At 43.2% G+C, this 15442-nt stretch overlaps 1 protein-coding gene and 1 long non-coding RNA gene across 2 annotated transcripts; both read left to right on the top strand.

The window, feature by feature from the left end:
• Positions 1-843: 843 nt before the first annotated feature.
• On the top strand, positions 844-6125 carry LOC123975460. The gene is made up of 3 exons (XR_006826062.1): positions 844-971; positions 4463-4503; positions 4922-6125. It is a non-coding gene; the product is annotated as an uncharacterized LOC123975460 (long non-coding RNA).
• Positions 6126-6803: 678 nt separating this feature from the next.
• On the top strand, positions 6804-11457 carry LOC123974609 (polymeric immunoglobulin receptor-like). Its single transcript, XM_046055431.1, has 4 exons — positions 6804-6880; positions 8244-8579; positions 8871-9203; positions 11249-11457. Exons 1-4 carry the CDS (start codon positions 6841-6843, stop codon positions 11455-11457), a joined length of 918 nt encoding a protein of 305 aa, XP_045911387.1. The 5' UTR covers positions 6804-6840.
• The last annotated feature ends 3985 nt before the right edge of the window (positions 11458-15442 follow it).

The raw sequence follows: 15442 nt of genomic DNA, 5'->3' as shown, positions 1-15442 counted from the left end.
TTTGGGTTGCTAGAGTAAATGGAATAATTGAATGATCGGATGATACACTGACCCAACTACTATGGCTTCAACAGGTGGCATTTTATGCAAGGTATCGAATGAAGTACTCTATTGGTAGCGGTATCACTTTAAGGGTGCTGGTTTTGGTACTACTTCAAAAAATTACGAACGATACCCAACCCTGGTGATCAGACTGCAGCATCTTACAGGAAGTTCAGACAGTAACTACTGTTGTTCATCTTTTCAACAGCTCTGCAGGATGGAAACACTGGTCTCACCAATGCCCAGATCCCATCTGTCTACACAGGAACTGAAGGAGGAGATATCATAGTTACATGCTCCTTTTCTTCACCTGGAGTCAGGAAGTTCTTCTGCAAGAGAGAATGTAAACCAGAGGACATCCTCACTGAAACAACTGGTGTCAGAGATCAGAGAGGCAGATACAGCATCAGATATGAAAGAGGATATTCTACAGATAATGTTGTCGTGAGCATCACACAGCTGACCAAGTCTGACTCAGGACTGTACAGGTGTGGTCTGGGTGGTTCAAAGATTGAGTTTGAAATCATTGTTGTAGATGGTGAGTTTCTACTAAAAGTTATGAAAATCTTTCCTTACCAGTTGATTTAATTCTTCATATTTGTATCTCTGTGAGCTCTTTTTCCCCCAATACCTTTTCATTTTGACATCAGTGTGAGAGTTTGTGCTTCTCTGCATGTTTTTGTTGTTCACAAGATGTGCTAATTGTTTGTTAGTTTGACAGCACTGCGTGAACAGGGTCTCAGGTCCCACATGTTAAATCATCATTTATTAATCAGGTGGCATCTTGAAAACAAACCTATTCTTTTCTTCAACCTCCACAACAGGGTCGACTTTCTCCAGAGCTGTTAAGCTGATTCCTGTTATCATAGTCATTCTCTCAGGGCTGGCACTGATGATAATCTGTATTCAGAGGAACACAAGACCTGAAGGTGAGGCAACAGGAAACTCTTAAGCTGATGATACACGGGGCAACTTTTTGATAAATGTTGCTGGGCAATCTCGCTAGTGGAAAGTCCGACTATGTTTTGAACGGATAGGTGCGGTGCGGGGCGGGTGGAGGAAGGGGATTACGGCGGTAATCTTTACTCATTACCATTGATGGCATGATTGCTCTAAAAGTTGCTCCGTGTATCATCAGCTTTAAACAGTACCGGCAACAACGGAAACTTGGGGTCTGGGGGTTACGCCCCTTATCTTCTTATCTAGGGGGGGCACCAGACAACAAGGAGGTGCCACTGATGGCAAACGGGTGGTAAAGGCTGCCGTGAGAACCTGCGCTTCAAGGAAGTGGACCTTTGGGGCAAGACAAAAGTCAGCAGACGCACATTAGGCAGAGAGTCCCGACGGCCGAGACGTGAGCCTTTGGGGCAAGACAAAAGTCAGCAGACGCACACTAGGCAGAGAGGAGTCCCGACGGCCGAGACGTGAGCCTTTTGGGCAGGAGCAGAAGACAGCAGACGCACGCGGGTTCGGGCATCGACTCACGGCAGAGGAAGCTATCAGACGTCGACCGCACGTGGGTGAGGAACACCGCTAGGCTACCTGCTCTAGAGAAGACGCCATTGAGGGACTTCCGACTACAAATCGTGGATTGAGGCTGTGACTGAGGCGTCCGCGTGGGGGAGACGACGCTTCGGATAAATGAGGAGGGTAGGGATACGTCCCACCCTCACCCCACATAAGTACCTCTCCTATACTCTTTTTTTAACGTGGCTTTATCTTTTTTGTTGAGCTGTCGCCCAAGGACAACATAGTTTACCTACAGACCTCCTGAAGGACTTTACTCGAGGCTTGGGTCATTTGCATGCAATAAAAATTATTTTTGTCTCGGTTACGATACGCAACTCTACCACTCCTCCCGCCAGATGACCCCACCATCTCTGCGTGGATCACGAACTGTCTCTCTGACATATCTGCATGGATGAAGGCTCGCCACTTTCAACTAAACCTCTCTAAGACTGAACTCTTGGTCATTCCAAGCCAAGCAGTTCATCCACCATAACATTAAACTACAAATTGGCTCCTCAACCATCACTCCAACCAGGGTGGTGTCATTATTGATGACCAGCTGTTCTTTTCAGACCATGTTGTTGCTGTCTCTAGGTCGTGCCGCTTTGCTCTATACAACAACAAAATCAGCCCCTACCTTAATCAGTACGCCACCCAGCTTCTGGTACAGGCAATGATTAGCTCTCGCCTCGACTATTGCAATGCCCTCCTAGCAGGTCTTCCAGCTTGTGCGGTGACCCCTACAAATGGTTCAGAATGCAGCAGCGCGTCTGGTTTTTAATCAGCCCAAAAGGACTCATGTCACTTTTTTGTATTACTCTGTGACCTCCACTGGCTCCCCTCATGTCATGAGGTCAAGGAAAGATGTGAAGGAGAATCCGTAAGGACTCGGGAAAAGAGGACAGCGGATCTCAGAGAATCCGACTGCTCAATGTTTGAAAGATGGACTACAAAAAGTGCCCGGTGTTGTTGTAATGCAGGTCATCTATAGGTGGACAATTACTTAATAACCAAGATTGGAAAAAGGCAGATAAGGTAGCCTACCAGTCACTAAATAATGAACGGGGTTGTCACATTGAGAATGCTCACACTCACCCTCCTGCCCGCCCATAGGCCGATTTATCAACATGAATCCCAACTGTATGTAAATACAGTGTTTCCTACAGAATGACAGCGTAACTGTGCAGAGAGAGAGAGAGAGAGAGAGAGAGAGAGGGTGCGACGGGGCGAGAGGAGATGCTGATAGAATATATGCGCTGTGCAGCGCTCTGTCATCAAATATGATTTTACCCATTTTAAATAGTAACAAAATCAATCTGTGGCAATCAGCGTTGATAATGTGGCAGGCCGCCACAAATAAATCAGTGTGTGGGAAACACCTACTGTAGAGGTTATCCAGCGAGGGTGTCAGCATTTGTGACTGAAGTAAAATTCATTTGCTGAAGGCTGCAGTACATAATGTGAGGCTACACACTGCAACATTATCCTCACTTTGATCACGTTACAAGACTATAACAGCTCGCATAGGTCTTAATTACTGTTGACAGTTTAAGACATATGCATATTAGCAAGTTATGGCATAAGAAAGAAAAGTCTTAATAGCCAATGTTTATTACATGGTGATCAACCTCCTTTATGTCATGGTTGGTGATTACATTTTTTTAAATGTAGAAAACACTTATTTCAACAACCCGAAACAGAAAATGGTGTTGAAACAGTATTAGATTACAAAAAAGCCAACAGAAAACAAAGCAAAAGAAAGAAAGTAATTGTGAGTCTTATTAAAGTATCATAATGTGCCTGTATTGCAAGGATCTTGCTAAATGTGGTTGATGGATTTTATCATGTGAGTTTGAGAACGTGCGCTGCTTTAAGTGTTGCCGCCGCAAGGAATTGTGGGACGGCATTCTCTCCTTTCCTTTCTTAAAGGATGGTCCGGTGTACCCAATGCTACAGGAGATATGAAAGGAAGCATTGAGGCTCCTTTCCTCAGCTTTTAGAGAATTCAAACAGCTCTTATCATGGCTGCCACTGAAATACTTCCGGTTCACTTCACTCAGTCAGAACTCTTCCTGAGCAAAAAAGACTTTTTCGAACGCAGCCTGGGTCTCCATAATGCAAGCTTACTTTCCTTCTCAGCCACTGCGCTCCTCCAACGAACACCGTCTGGCTCTGCCATCCCGACTCACAAAGTCCCTCTCTAACTTCAAGAAGCTCCTGAAAACTCATCTCTTCAGAGAACACTTTCTCTTATAACACCTCTAACTCCTAACCTCTTACATGCACTTCCTGTGCTCTTCTTCTTCTGTCCCCTTACAATTATCTTGTATTGATTGCACTTTTTTGTTAACTCTTACTACCTTACCTTGGTATTTACCCCATTGATGCCATACGTGTTATTAGCTCTTGTTAGTATTTATTATTGCCTTTACTAGTATGTATTGCCAGTTCTAGATCTAGTATTTGATGTTGATGCTTGTATGTTGTTCCTCAAATGGAAGTCACTTTGGATAAAAGCGTGAAATGAGTAAATGTAATTTAGCAAAGTTTCTTATTTCCCTGAACTTCTCACTCCTCTGTTCTCCATGCATTCTCATGCAACGTTTGTCCTTCCCTTCCCGCCAGCTCACAGGTGCCTAATTTATCTCCTGCTGCTCAAACCACACACCCAATCAAGAGCAAATGGCAATCTGCCACTCGTCTACCCGTCTCTGCTACACTCCGGTCAACAAATCTTGGATGGAATGCCATTTTTGCACAGGAAGATTTTTCTCTGTGTGACTGTAGTTGGTGTTTTATCATTGGCTGTTGTCCTGTTGCTTCAACCCAACAAGAGTGACCTTCCAACCTCACGTGCACTTTCAATAATTACTCATCATAATAGAGAAAAATACTTTTGTCTGTTTCACAGGTTTGCAGACCAGGGGAAGTTCAGACAGGACAAACATGGAGGTGACTTTCTTTTACTCTTTGATTACTCTCACTGTTGGATAAGATGTACCAGTGCAGGCGACAATCATTAGAGATTTCCTATGCAGATCCAAAGGATTAGGATTAGTATGAGCATTTTTAATAGATGGTATTAAATGGTACACGACACCCTACAGGTCAGCATTTCACTCCATATATGAGTAAAAATTTGAGTGTGGTAATATTAAAATAATATAGGCTCACAGGGAGTGGATCTTGATCTCTGAAATCCAGGTTGAATATTTCAGTCTGACTGTCGCATTCACCTCTTAAAATGACAAACGTCACCGTGATGCATTGATTGAGCAAAGCAGAAAGCTTCGGTCTCCACCCTCATGCACAATTGTAACCACTGATGTGCTTTTATTCGTTGTGAAAATCTTTGTTTCTTTTTTTTCAGCTTGCTCAATATGAGAACTGTCCTCCAGCTTCTGCATCTGAATCCACCTACGAGAGCCTCAATCCAGCCAGCATGGATCAGAACCAGACCTACGCTACACTCGAACACACACAACACAAATGATGCTGTTTGTGTCTCACTGAGCACTGCAACTCTGACATATACTCATTTAGGTAGATTAACATTATCCCAACAATGGACTAAAACTTAACTCACAACTCAGTATGGGGGAGGGGGATGGATGTTGAGCTTAAAGTTGCATGAATGATTCATGTGATGACATACCCAATCAAAAGTGCTCTGATGCTAGCAAGGCTATTTTTCTAATCTGAATCTTGTTTATTTATTAATATGCATATTTACCTGTATGTTTATGTTACTTTGTAGTTTGGCAGATTGAAGCCCTTTAAGGTGAAGTTTGTGTTATTTGCAACCACAAGCTGGTCAGTATCATATAAAATATAGGAACATTAGAGATAGGAACTTTATTGTAAATATGATTTCAATTTATTTTTCTGCATTCAGTGTTCTTATCAACGTTCTGTCTGTCTAATAACAAGGGTTTTCTGAAAGTTACAGAGAACCTTTAATGAAATGCTAGCAAATAGAAAAACACAAGCAAATGAAGAAAAATATGACTGCAACATTTAGAAAAGAGATCTCAAGTAGCCACTGTACATTTAGAGTAGAGTTTCCTTTGACACATCATCTATGTTGTCTTTTTTTATTATAATAGTTCAGAAAACATGACGCTGCTGTTAAGCAAATGTAAATATTTGGTAAAATGCTGATCCCCACACAAGAACTAGTTGGTGTGGTTCAACTCGTTTTGTCCATTACAATTACTGTGGATATTCACAGTGCTGCTAGGCTTACAGTTTTATCTTTTATCCAAAGCGACTTACATTTGAGGAAAAAAATACAAGCATTAATAGAGCATCAAATACAGATCTACAACACATACTAGCAAGAGCAGCAATACGTACTGGTTGGTGCAAGTTCATACAGCAGGCTCTGCAGCCTCGGTCATTTTAGGGAGGAGATCTTAATTACTTAAAGGGCCAGTTTCTGAGATGTAGCCCATCTGTAGGCTATAGGCCAAAATGTTTTCCCATATTTAGATTGACTATTTTACGTGTCCAAAAAAAGTCTGTGGTTATAAAATGACAAACAAATAAACCTTGATACCATGAAATACTATGAACAGTGATTCTGATTGGCACCTGTGCTGTTTGATTGCAGTTCTAAATAAATGCACCAGTACTGAACTGGAGGTGAAGATAGTAACAGTGAGGATCAGCTAAAGAGCTTGGTGGGTTATTTGTACTTTATGATCCACTTCCTGTTTAGCTTGTTGAGCAACACAGACAATAGACATTCTGAGACTAATTAACTTTTATGTTTTATGTAGCCTGTTTATGAGTTTTAAAACAAAAAAGCCACGTTGATATTTTTGTTGTAGCTATTTGTAAATAAACGACAATGAAAGTTTTAATTTGTTTACATAAGGCATTTTGTTGTCCAGTGTATAGACGGAATAATAACCAACAAGATTTATATACCATGATAGTAACAATGCAGAAGCTCAGAAAACAAGACATTTGGGACTCAGTAATGATCAAAATGGATCAATAAAAATGTATAATTTTGTAATGTATAGACATACTGAAGACCACAAATTCTCTGACAATGAGTAATAACAAAATGTTACGTACATTAATGTGCAGGTAACCTCAGACCCTGCCGTAGAAATAAAGATGGTGGAGATGGGAGGAGAGTAGAGCTGTGTGTGTGTGTGTGTGTGTGTGTGTGTGTGTTTTGTGTTTGGAGGAGGGACTATATCATTTAAAGAAGTTAGAAGTTCCTGGTTTGTCAGTGAAGAAGTCAGAGAGGCAGCAGTAAACCATCAGAGCCTCAACATGAAAGTCCGTCACACTTTGATCTGCTTCTTCTTCCTCTGTGAGTATTCACTTTGGATTTCTGTCTCTCTCTCTTGTTATGTATTTTTTATTTATTTATTCTCATGAGTTAAATATGATGATCAGAGTCAGGTATGAGGCACTTTAATGGATGTTCAGGTCTGTCCTAAAACAGTCCTCGCATGGAATGTGGATTTTACCTCCATCTCTTTGAGAAGCTTGTTCAACGTACATATGAGCTCATGAGAATAGTACATATCCTTTAAAATACAGTCCGGTAATAGTTCTTTAGTTAACTTCCTTAAAATGAACTGCACATGAGGAAGGAAAATGAAGGGCATAACCTTACACGGTTAGAAGAGAGTTGAATCCCAACATCTGAGAAGCTGGAACCAGCAACTGTTTGACATTTTGACCTGTAAAATCGCAAAAAAGAATAGTTGCCATTAAGTGATTAATTGTTGCAGCTCTACTTGTTTTCAAAGGTAACAAAGTGCAATTTTGTTGCTTGTTGCTGTATTTTTATGGTGACAGAGTTTGTGTGTTCTGTTGCTTCAGCCTGACTGTTAGTGGACTTTGTTGTAGCTTCACAAGATTTGAAATAACTTCTGTATGAAGTAGATTTTACAGAAAGATATCACACAAATAGAAACAAAAGAAATGCATGGATTTAAGAACTGGATAAATAAAAAATTTTTTACATCACATTAAAAAAAATTTCATAACCTACTGATCACTGTTTACACATCTAACAAATCCTGCTAAAGCTCTGATGTAAATACAGTCAGTCAGTTCTGTATTCTGATTAAACGGGAAGAAAGAGTTACAGAATGTTGAAAGTCTCACTGAACTCTTGTGGTTCGTGGCTTAAAAACTGACCTGAAAATTTTAGTCTACAATATTTATGTTCATATTCTGTCTGGTTCTCCTTTTTAATGCTGATTTCAGTATTTCATAGTGTTTTGTTGGAGCTCTGTTACTGTTTGTTCTGCTGTATACTCTGATACAGTTTTCCACTTTGGTAGAGATTAATAATGAATGTTATTACTGACGTGAAAACCTGGTTCATTATTGTTCAAACAGTTGTCCTTTTTTATGGCTCACTGTGGAAGAAAGAAAGAAAAGGGAAGAAAGAGAAAAAAGAATCAGTTACTTTTTATAATTTACATTTCATTTATTGAAACCTTTATTTATACAGGGAAGAATAAAAGATGATGGCTAAAAGAAGTACAGGAAAAACAAAACAGTAACATTCACCTGCAGTACCAGTCTGTGATCCTCAGCCACAGACTGGTTGAACTGGGCAGCTTCCAGTGTGACGTGAAGCAGCAAATGTTGTGATCAGACTGCAGCATCTTACAGGAAGTTCAGACAGTAACTATTGTTGTTCATCTTTTCAACAGCTCTGCAGGATGGAAACACTGGTCTCACCAATGCCCAGATCACATCTGTCCATACAGGAACTGAAGGAGGAGATATCACAGTTACATGCCCCTTTTCTTCACCTGGAAGCTCGATGTTCTTTTGCAAGAGAGAATGTAAACCAGAGGACATCCTCATTCACACAACTGGTGTCAGAGATCAGAGAGGCAGATACAGCATCACATATGAAGGAGGATATTCTTTATATTCTAAATATGTTTTTGTGAGCATCATACAGCTGACCAAGTCTGACTCAGGACTGTACAGCTGTGGTCTGGGTGGATCAAGCATCAAGTTTGAAATCATTGTTGTAGATGGTGAGTTTCTACTAAAAGTCATGAAAATGTTTCTTTCCTGTCTGAAGAAAAGCTTCACTGTTCACTGGTTGATTCTCATTTAACACCAACAGGCTGATAAAGACACACACTCACACGTTAATTTGAATATTAGTGTACCACACATTCAACTTATTGTTCCAAGTGATAATAATTTAGAACTGGGCAGCTCCCAGTGTAACTGGGGATCACATTTGAAACTGTAATTATTGTGATCAGACTGCATCATGTTAAGTACAGATAGTAACTATTGATTGTTCATCTTTTCAACAGCACTGCTGGATGGAAGTCCTCCTGAAGACAAATCCCTCTATACAAGAGCTGGAGGAAATATTGTAGTTGGATGCTCCTTTACTGTCTCTGGAAGCAAGAAGTACTTCTGCAAGGAAGAATGTGAAGAGAAAGACATTCTTGTTGAAACAACTGGTTACACAGCTGAGAGAGGCAGATACAGCATCAGATATACACAACGATCTCTGACAGATGTATCTGTGTATGTGAGCATCACACAGCTGACCGAGTCTGACTCAGGACGGTACAGGTGTGGTCTGGACAGACCTTTATCACCAGATCCCTACTGGGAGTTTGAGATCATTGTCACAGATGGTGAGTTTCCACTGAAGTAGAATGAAAATGTTTGTTCATGTCTCTGCAGCTCTGAAGAAAGTTTTCACTGACAGCTGATGATGTTTTAAATTCCCATCACCGTGAACTCTGAGAAATGTCAATTTAAAACAGAAACAGACTGTACACCCATTTCTCTAATCAATATTTTAAATGTATCTGCATGTTTTTGTTGTTCACAGCTCCAACCACTTCAAAACCAAAACCTCCTCTACCCATACCTGTCAATTTGTTTTACCTTCTCCCGTTTACCATTCTCCCTCTGTGCTTCTGTTGCTTTTCACCAAGGAGCCCGGCGTTCAGTTCTCGTGTGAAACAAGAATGAGTTTTTAATTAGCGACGTTATCTTCATAGTGTTAGCTATGTTAGCTTTGTAGCCTTTGTCACTGAGTGCTCAGTGTTTTAAGCAGCTGTGTCCATGTTGTAAAGGCTTTTTTCAATTTTCAGGAAATCTGTTTCAATGTTTTAAAAAGCTTTGACAATATTTAAAGCCCAGTTTTCATTTAGGAGCACATGTGCTTTGTCTTTTAATTTATACCATGCAGGGATGTTCACAGCATTTCCCTTTCAACCAGGTATCACATTCTGACCACCTAATTGTAGTCACTTACTTAATGTAGGAATAAGTTGTTGTTGCACTGATATTTTAAAGCAAGTGGTTGCCTGGTAGTCATTTTAGGATTCACTCTGTGTACCTTTATGTGAATGTGTTAGGTCAGTGACACGCGAGGTGCCTGAATCTTTCCCTTATTTTTAAATCCAATGTTAATGTAACTCTACCTGCTTTATCAACAGCAGTCCCATCAGGCTCCACACCAGCAACACAGTTTAAGCTCTCAGACTGACCAGCAGCAGACAATAGCAACAGCAGGTACACCCACACTGTTTGATAGATGAAAGTCAGTGACTGAAAGTATTCACATCTAATTGTCCTTCCAGCACCTAACAAAGCTGTATTGCAAGACATGGCTCCATCAAACACAAATCACTTGTCAGCTTAATCTAGATTTATTTCTAACAGCACACTTCAGTTATTCCAGATTTGTACAACCGACCAATCGTGAGTCCTGTCTTTCCCTCTCAACTTTTATCTTTCCAGAGAAACCATCAGAGAAAACTCTGAGGAAATACTTTGTGGAATGAAAGCTAGTGAAACAAAAGCTCCCTTAATCGGTGGGATGTTGGCTCTCTATAGTGGTTACAATATAAAGGACCAGAGTGATGAATCGCTGTACCAAAATAATTTGATTTGAACAAACTGTCCCCAGCTGATGAATGATTCACCCAAGGTTCAGTCGTATTCACTAGCAAGAGTTAGCATAACTCTTCCTATGGTTGCATGCAGTTACATTACATTTATTCATTTAGCTGACGCTTTTATCCTAAGCGACTTTCAATTGCTATACATGTCAGAGGTCACACGCCTCTGGAGCAACTAGGGGTTAAGTGTCTTGCTCAGGGACACAATGGTGGATGCCTCACAGTGGGAACTGAACCCAGGTCTCCCACACCATCACCACCCCAGTTACATATAGCCCACCTTCAGTAGTGATTTAGAACAGTGGCTAGATCGTTGTCTTGAACTATGTCATGTCCTGTTATATGATTTTATTGGAGATCAGTATTTTCCATAAACATTGTAAAATGCTACTGTAGGAGAAAATTAAATACCTAATCGTGATCTGATGCTTTTGTGCACCTCGATGAGATCTGAAAACTTTGACCTACCGAATGAAAAAGAACTCAATTTGTTCCAGAAGATTCTTCTCTTTAAGGAATGAAGTTCTGCAACAAAAGATTTTTCCACAGAACTTAAATATGTAAATGTGTTTGTATTTATATAAACTATAGTCTTTTGTTTTTAGATTTAGCATATTTTCTTTAAAATAAGACAGTTATTCAGGTGTTACTATTAGTTTGACAGCACTGCGTGAACAGGGTCTCAGGTCCCACATGTTAAATCATCATTTATTAATCAGGAAACATCTTGAAAACAAACCTTTTCTTCTCTTCAACCTCCACCACAGGTTGGGCCTCCACCTCCACCTCCATGCTGCTGTATGCTGTTCTGATTCCTGTCATCATCGTCATCCTCTCAGGGTTGACACTGATTATAATCTGTATTCAGAGGAACACAAGACCTGAGGGTGAGGCAACAGTAAACTCTTACACAGCAACAACAACAAGTGAAACTTCCCATTTCTCATCAAAAATGACATTTCAGTCAGGAGACTGAAGTTTTAAAGACTTGCATCAATGCATACTGTAGTTTGACAGTGTGGCTCTGCTCATGTAATTCTCTGGAACAAATCTGAGGAACAGACTGTCCCTGAGCTCACACACCCACAAAATGTAATGATCAAGAAAGACACGTTAAAGAAATGAGGAAGGTGCACAGGAAGTTTTGGTTTTGTTGGTGTGTTTCATCATTTATAATAGAGAAAAATACTTTTGTCTGTTTCACAGGTTTGCAGACCAGAGGAAATTCAGATGGCACAAACATGGAGGTGACTTTCTTTAACTCTTTGATTACTCTCACTGTTGGATAAGATGTACCCGTGCAGGAGACAGTAGTTAAAGATGTCCTGAGCCAATCTTCAGGATTGGAATCAGGGCAGATTTTAACATGCTGATCCTTTCTTTACTTCCACTGCATATAGGTGTGAAAATTAGAGTGAGGCGGAGGATTATCAAAATATCCAAAATAGGTGGGGAGCCAGACAGAAGAATTAACTTCATCCTAACCTCTCACTTAAAACGGTCAATTAGTAGGATATTAGATACCCACGATCACTAGTTACCTTCGCTCCAAACATACACCAATAAAAGAAAACCACCAAACACTAATTCAGTCACTCCAAATAAAGTTGATTATATTCAAAGTCAAACAATAATGCACATAGTAAGCAAACACAAAATCTTTCATTTCCATTAAAGCAATAAAGAACCTTTCAAAATGTATGAAACAGACTAGTCCTCCAACTTGAGGAGGAGGGGGGTGAGTGGCATGTGTGGATGTGTGTGGGTTAAGGGGAAATCAGGCAGTTAAGGCCATTTGAGTTCTGGTGTGAGAGGGATGAGTGTGTAGGTGTGTGTAGGTGTAGTCCAGTTCAATTGAATTCCACTGAAGAGAGAATAAGGGTGTGGAGGTGTATGTGGGGTTCATTTCAAAAGCAAAAGGCCCACTCTGACACTGTCCTAACTCTCTCTGCGACAACAGAGTTAACGTAAACATCTTTGGGCACACAGTGAGTGGATCCTGAGTCCTGACATCAAGGTTGGAAAAATACTCAGATTCACTCTGACCCTAACAAATCTGGTATTGAATCTTTAATCTTACATGTTACTGCCAGGTTCACCTCTTAAAATGGCAAACATTGGCTGATTAATGTTACTTCTGTAAGTGCCAAAAATGAAACTTTTCTCCATCAGGTCTGTGTCTGTACAGCCAAAGATCATTTGTGCGTAAAGAGTTTCCACTCTGTTACACTGCTGTACAACCACGAATGGACTGTGTTTATATTCCAACTATTTTATTCTATTCCAACTAACAGTAGGACGTCAATATTTTGTAAGTTACCTAAAACCATCAAACTTATTAACAGCCCCACCAGAGACTTTAAACCTTGCTGTAGAAAGTTTGTGGACTCAAGTAGTGACGGGTTTCACAGTGGGTAAAATAATCAAAATGTCAACAGAAACGTCTCGGGTTACGTATGTAACCCTGGTTCCCCGAGAAGGGGAAGGAGACACTGCGTCGGTTACGACACTATGGGAACGCATTAGCTTAAACTATGAAGCAGGAGAGAGGTGCGGCGGGCCGACGCAGTCTCTGGTAGAATGAGCCCTCACAGCCACAGGTGAAGGCAAACCGCGCACCTGATAGGCCAGGGAAATAGTCTGAACAATCTAGTCTTTAATAGTATGTTTGGATGCAGGGAGCCCAGCCCTGGGGGACCCAAAACACACTAGCAGCTGGTCAGCCTTCCTCCAACGGGAGGACCTCAGAGTGTAACACTCAGTGCTCTGACAGTCCTCCGCCGTCACATGAGGTGGAGGATGAAATGCCTGCAGCACTGTGGACCCTGCCGCACAAGAAGGCACTTTAGGGATGTATCCTGGATGAGGGTGCAGGATAGCCCTAATATTCCCCGGGGCAAACTCCAGGCTTGCGGGGAAACCGAAAGCGCTTGGAGATCCCCCACCCTCCTCAGAGAGGTGATAGCAAGGAGAAAGGCCATCTTGAGGGTCAAGTGCTTAGCCTCAGCTGACTCCAGGGCTTCGAAGGGGGCCTCAGCCAGAAGAACCACCGCAGATCCCAACTGGGAACCTTGGACCGAGTCGCAGGTCTCATCCTCCGGGCACCACGGAGGAAACGTACAACCAAGGGAAGTTTCCCCAAAGACCCCTCCCTCAGAGGGGTGTGGAAAGATGAAATAGCTGCCACGTACACCTTGAGGGTGGAAGGGGAAAGACCAGCAGAGAACCGGTCCTGGAGGAACTCAAGTACCTGAACCACCGGGCAGGTAACAGGGTCCACCGACCGCTCCCTACACCAAGTGGAGAAAACACTCCACTTCAGGCCGTACATCCTCCGTGTGGACGGGGCCCTGGAGCTGAGGAGGGTCTCGACTGCTCCGGCTGTTAGACCCGCCTCTAGGTACTGTGCCCCCTCAGGGGCCAGACCCACAGTCGCCATATGGCGGGGCAAGGGTGAAAAACTCGGCCCTGTGCCTGGGACAGCAGGTCTCTCTTCAGAGTGACCCGCCACGGCGGGCCGTCCAGGAGCGACATGATGTCCGAGAACCACACCCGGGTTGGCCAGAACGGGGCTACGAGCAGTAGGCTGACATTGTCCTGGCGGACCCGCTCCAGAACCCCCGGGAGCTGAGCGACTGGGGGAAAAGCGTACAGACGTAGCCTTGGCCACGAATGTATCATGGCGTCCAGACCCAACGGGGCTGGAGGAATGAGAGAAAACCATAGCGGGCAGTGCGTAGTCTCTTGAGACGCAAACAGATCCACGTCTATGGGGCCGAACTCTTCGCACAAGAGCTCCTCCACTTCGGGGTGAAGTCTCCATTCCCCGGGCCTCAGTCTGCTCCCTGATTCTGCGTCCCCGGGACATACATCGCCCTGAGCGATAGTAACCTCTGCTGGGACCACAGGAGGATCTGACGCGGCAGTCTGTACAGAGGGCGCGAGCGCAGACCGCCCTGGTGATTCAGATGGGCCACCACCGCTGTGTTGTTGGAACGAACCAGGACGTGGTGGCCTTGGAGATTGGGCAGGAAACTCCTTAGAGCCTGGAACACCGCCAACATCTCGAGACAGTTGATATGCCACTCGGATTGATGCACCTGCCAGGATCCCCTTGCAAAGCGGCCGTCCATGACCGCGCCCCAGCCCGTGAGGGAGGTGTCTGTCGAAATGACCAGCCGGCGACAAGACCCTCCCAGCACGGGCCCCTGGGACAGGAACCAAGTTTCCTTCCAAACTGATAGGGAACGAAGACACTTGCGCGTAACCCAAATCAATCGGAGAGGATTTCCCCTCGGGGAAAAACCCTTGGTCCTTAGCCACCACTGCAGTGGTCTCATGTGCAGCAGTCCAGATGGTATTACGCTGGACGCAGCCGCCAGGAGACCCAACACTTGTTGAAAGTGTTTTATAGTGATGGCGTGGCCTAACTTCACCCATTTTACGGCAGCCAATATGGTGTCGACACGTGCCGGAGACAATTGTGTCCGCATTGTTGTCGAATCCCATACTACCCCTAGGAACGTAGTCCGTTGGGTGGGCGCCAGCACACTCTTCTTTGCGTTGAGCCTCAGCCCTAAATGCAGCAGATGAGCCAGAACGACATCTCGATGCCGAACCGCCACCTCTCGAGACTGGGCTAGGATGAGCCAGTCATCGATGTAGTTGAAAATCCGGATGCCCTGGAGCCTCAGCGGGGCCAGTGCTGCATCCATACACTTGGTGAATGTGCGAGGGGAAAGTGCCAGGCCGAATGGAAGAACCCGATACTGGTAAGCCACACCCCCGAAGGCGAACCTCAGGAACTTCCTGTGAGAAGGACGGATGGAGACGTGGAAATAGGCGTCCTTTAGATCTATCGTGACGAACCAATCCTCGGATTGGATGTGCGTCACGATGGCGGGGATGATGAGCATCTTGAACCTGAATCTCCTCAGAGACCAGTTAGAACCCGCAGATCC

The sequence above is a fragment of the Micropterus dolomieu genome, linkage group LG08 (assembly GCF_021292245.1).
Source record: "Micropterus dolomieu isolate WLL.071019.BEF.003 ecotype Adirondacks linkage group LG08, ASM2129224v1, whole genome shotgun sequence".
Taxonomy (NCBI): domain Eukaryota; kingdom Metazoa; phylum Chordata; class Actinopteri; order Centrarchiformes; family Centrarchidae; genus Micropterus; species Micropterus dolomieu.
This window is presented reverse-complemented; position numbering and strand designations above follow the sequence as displayed.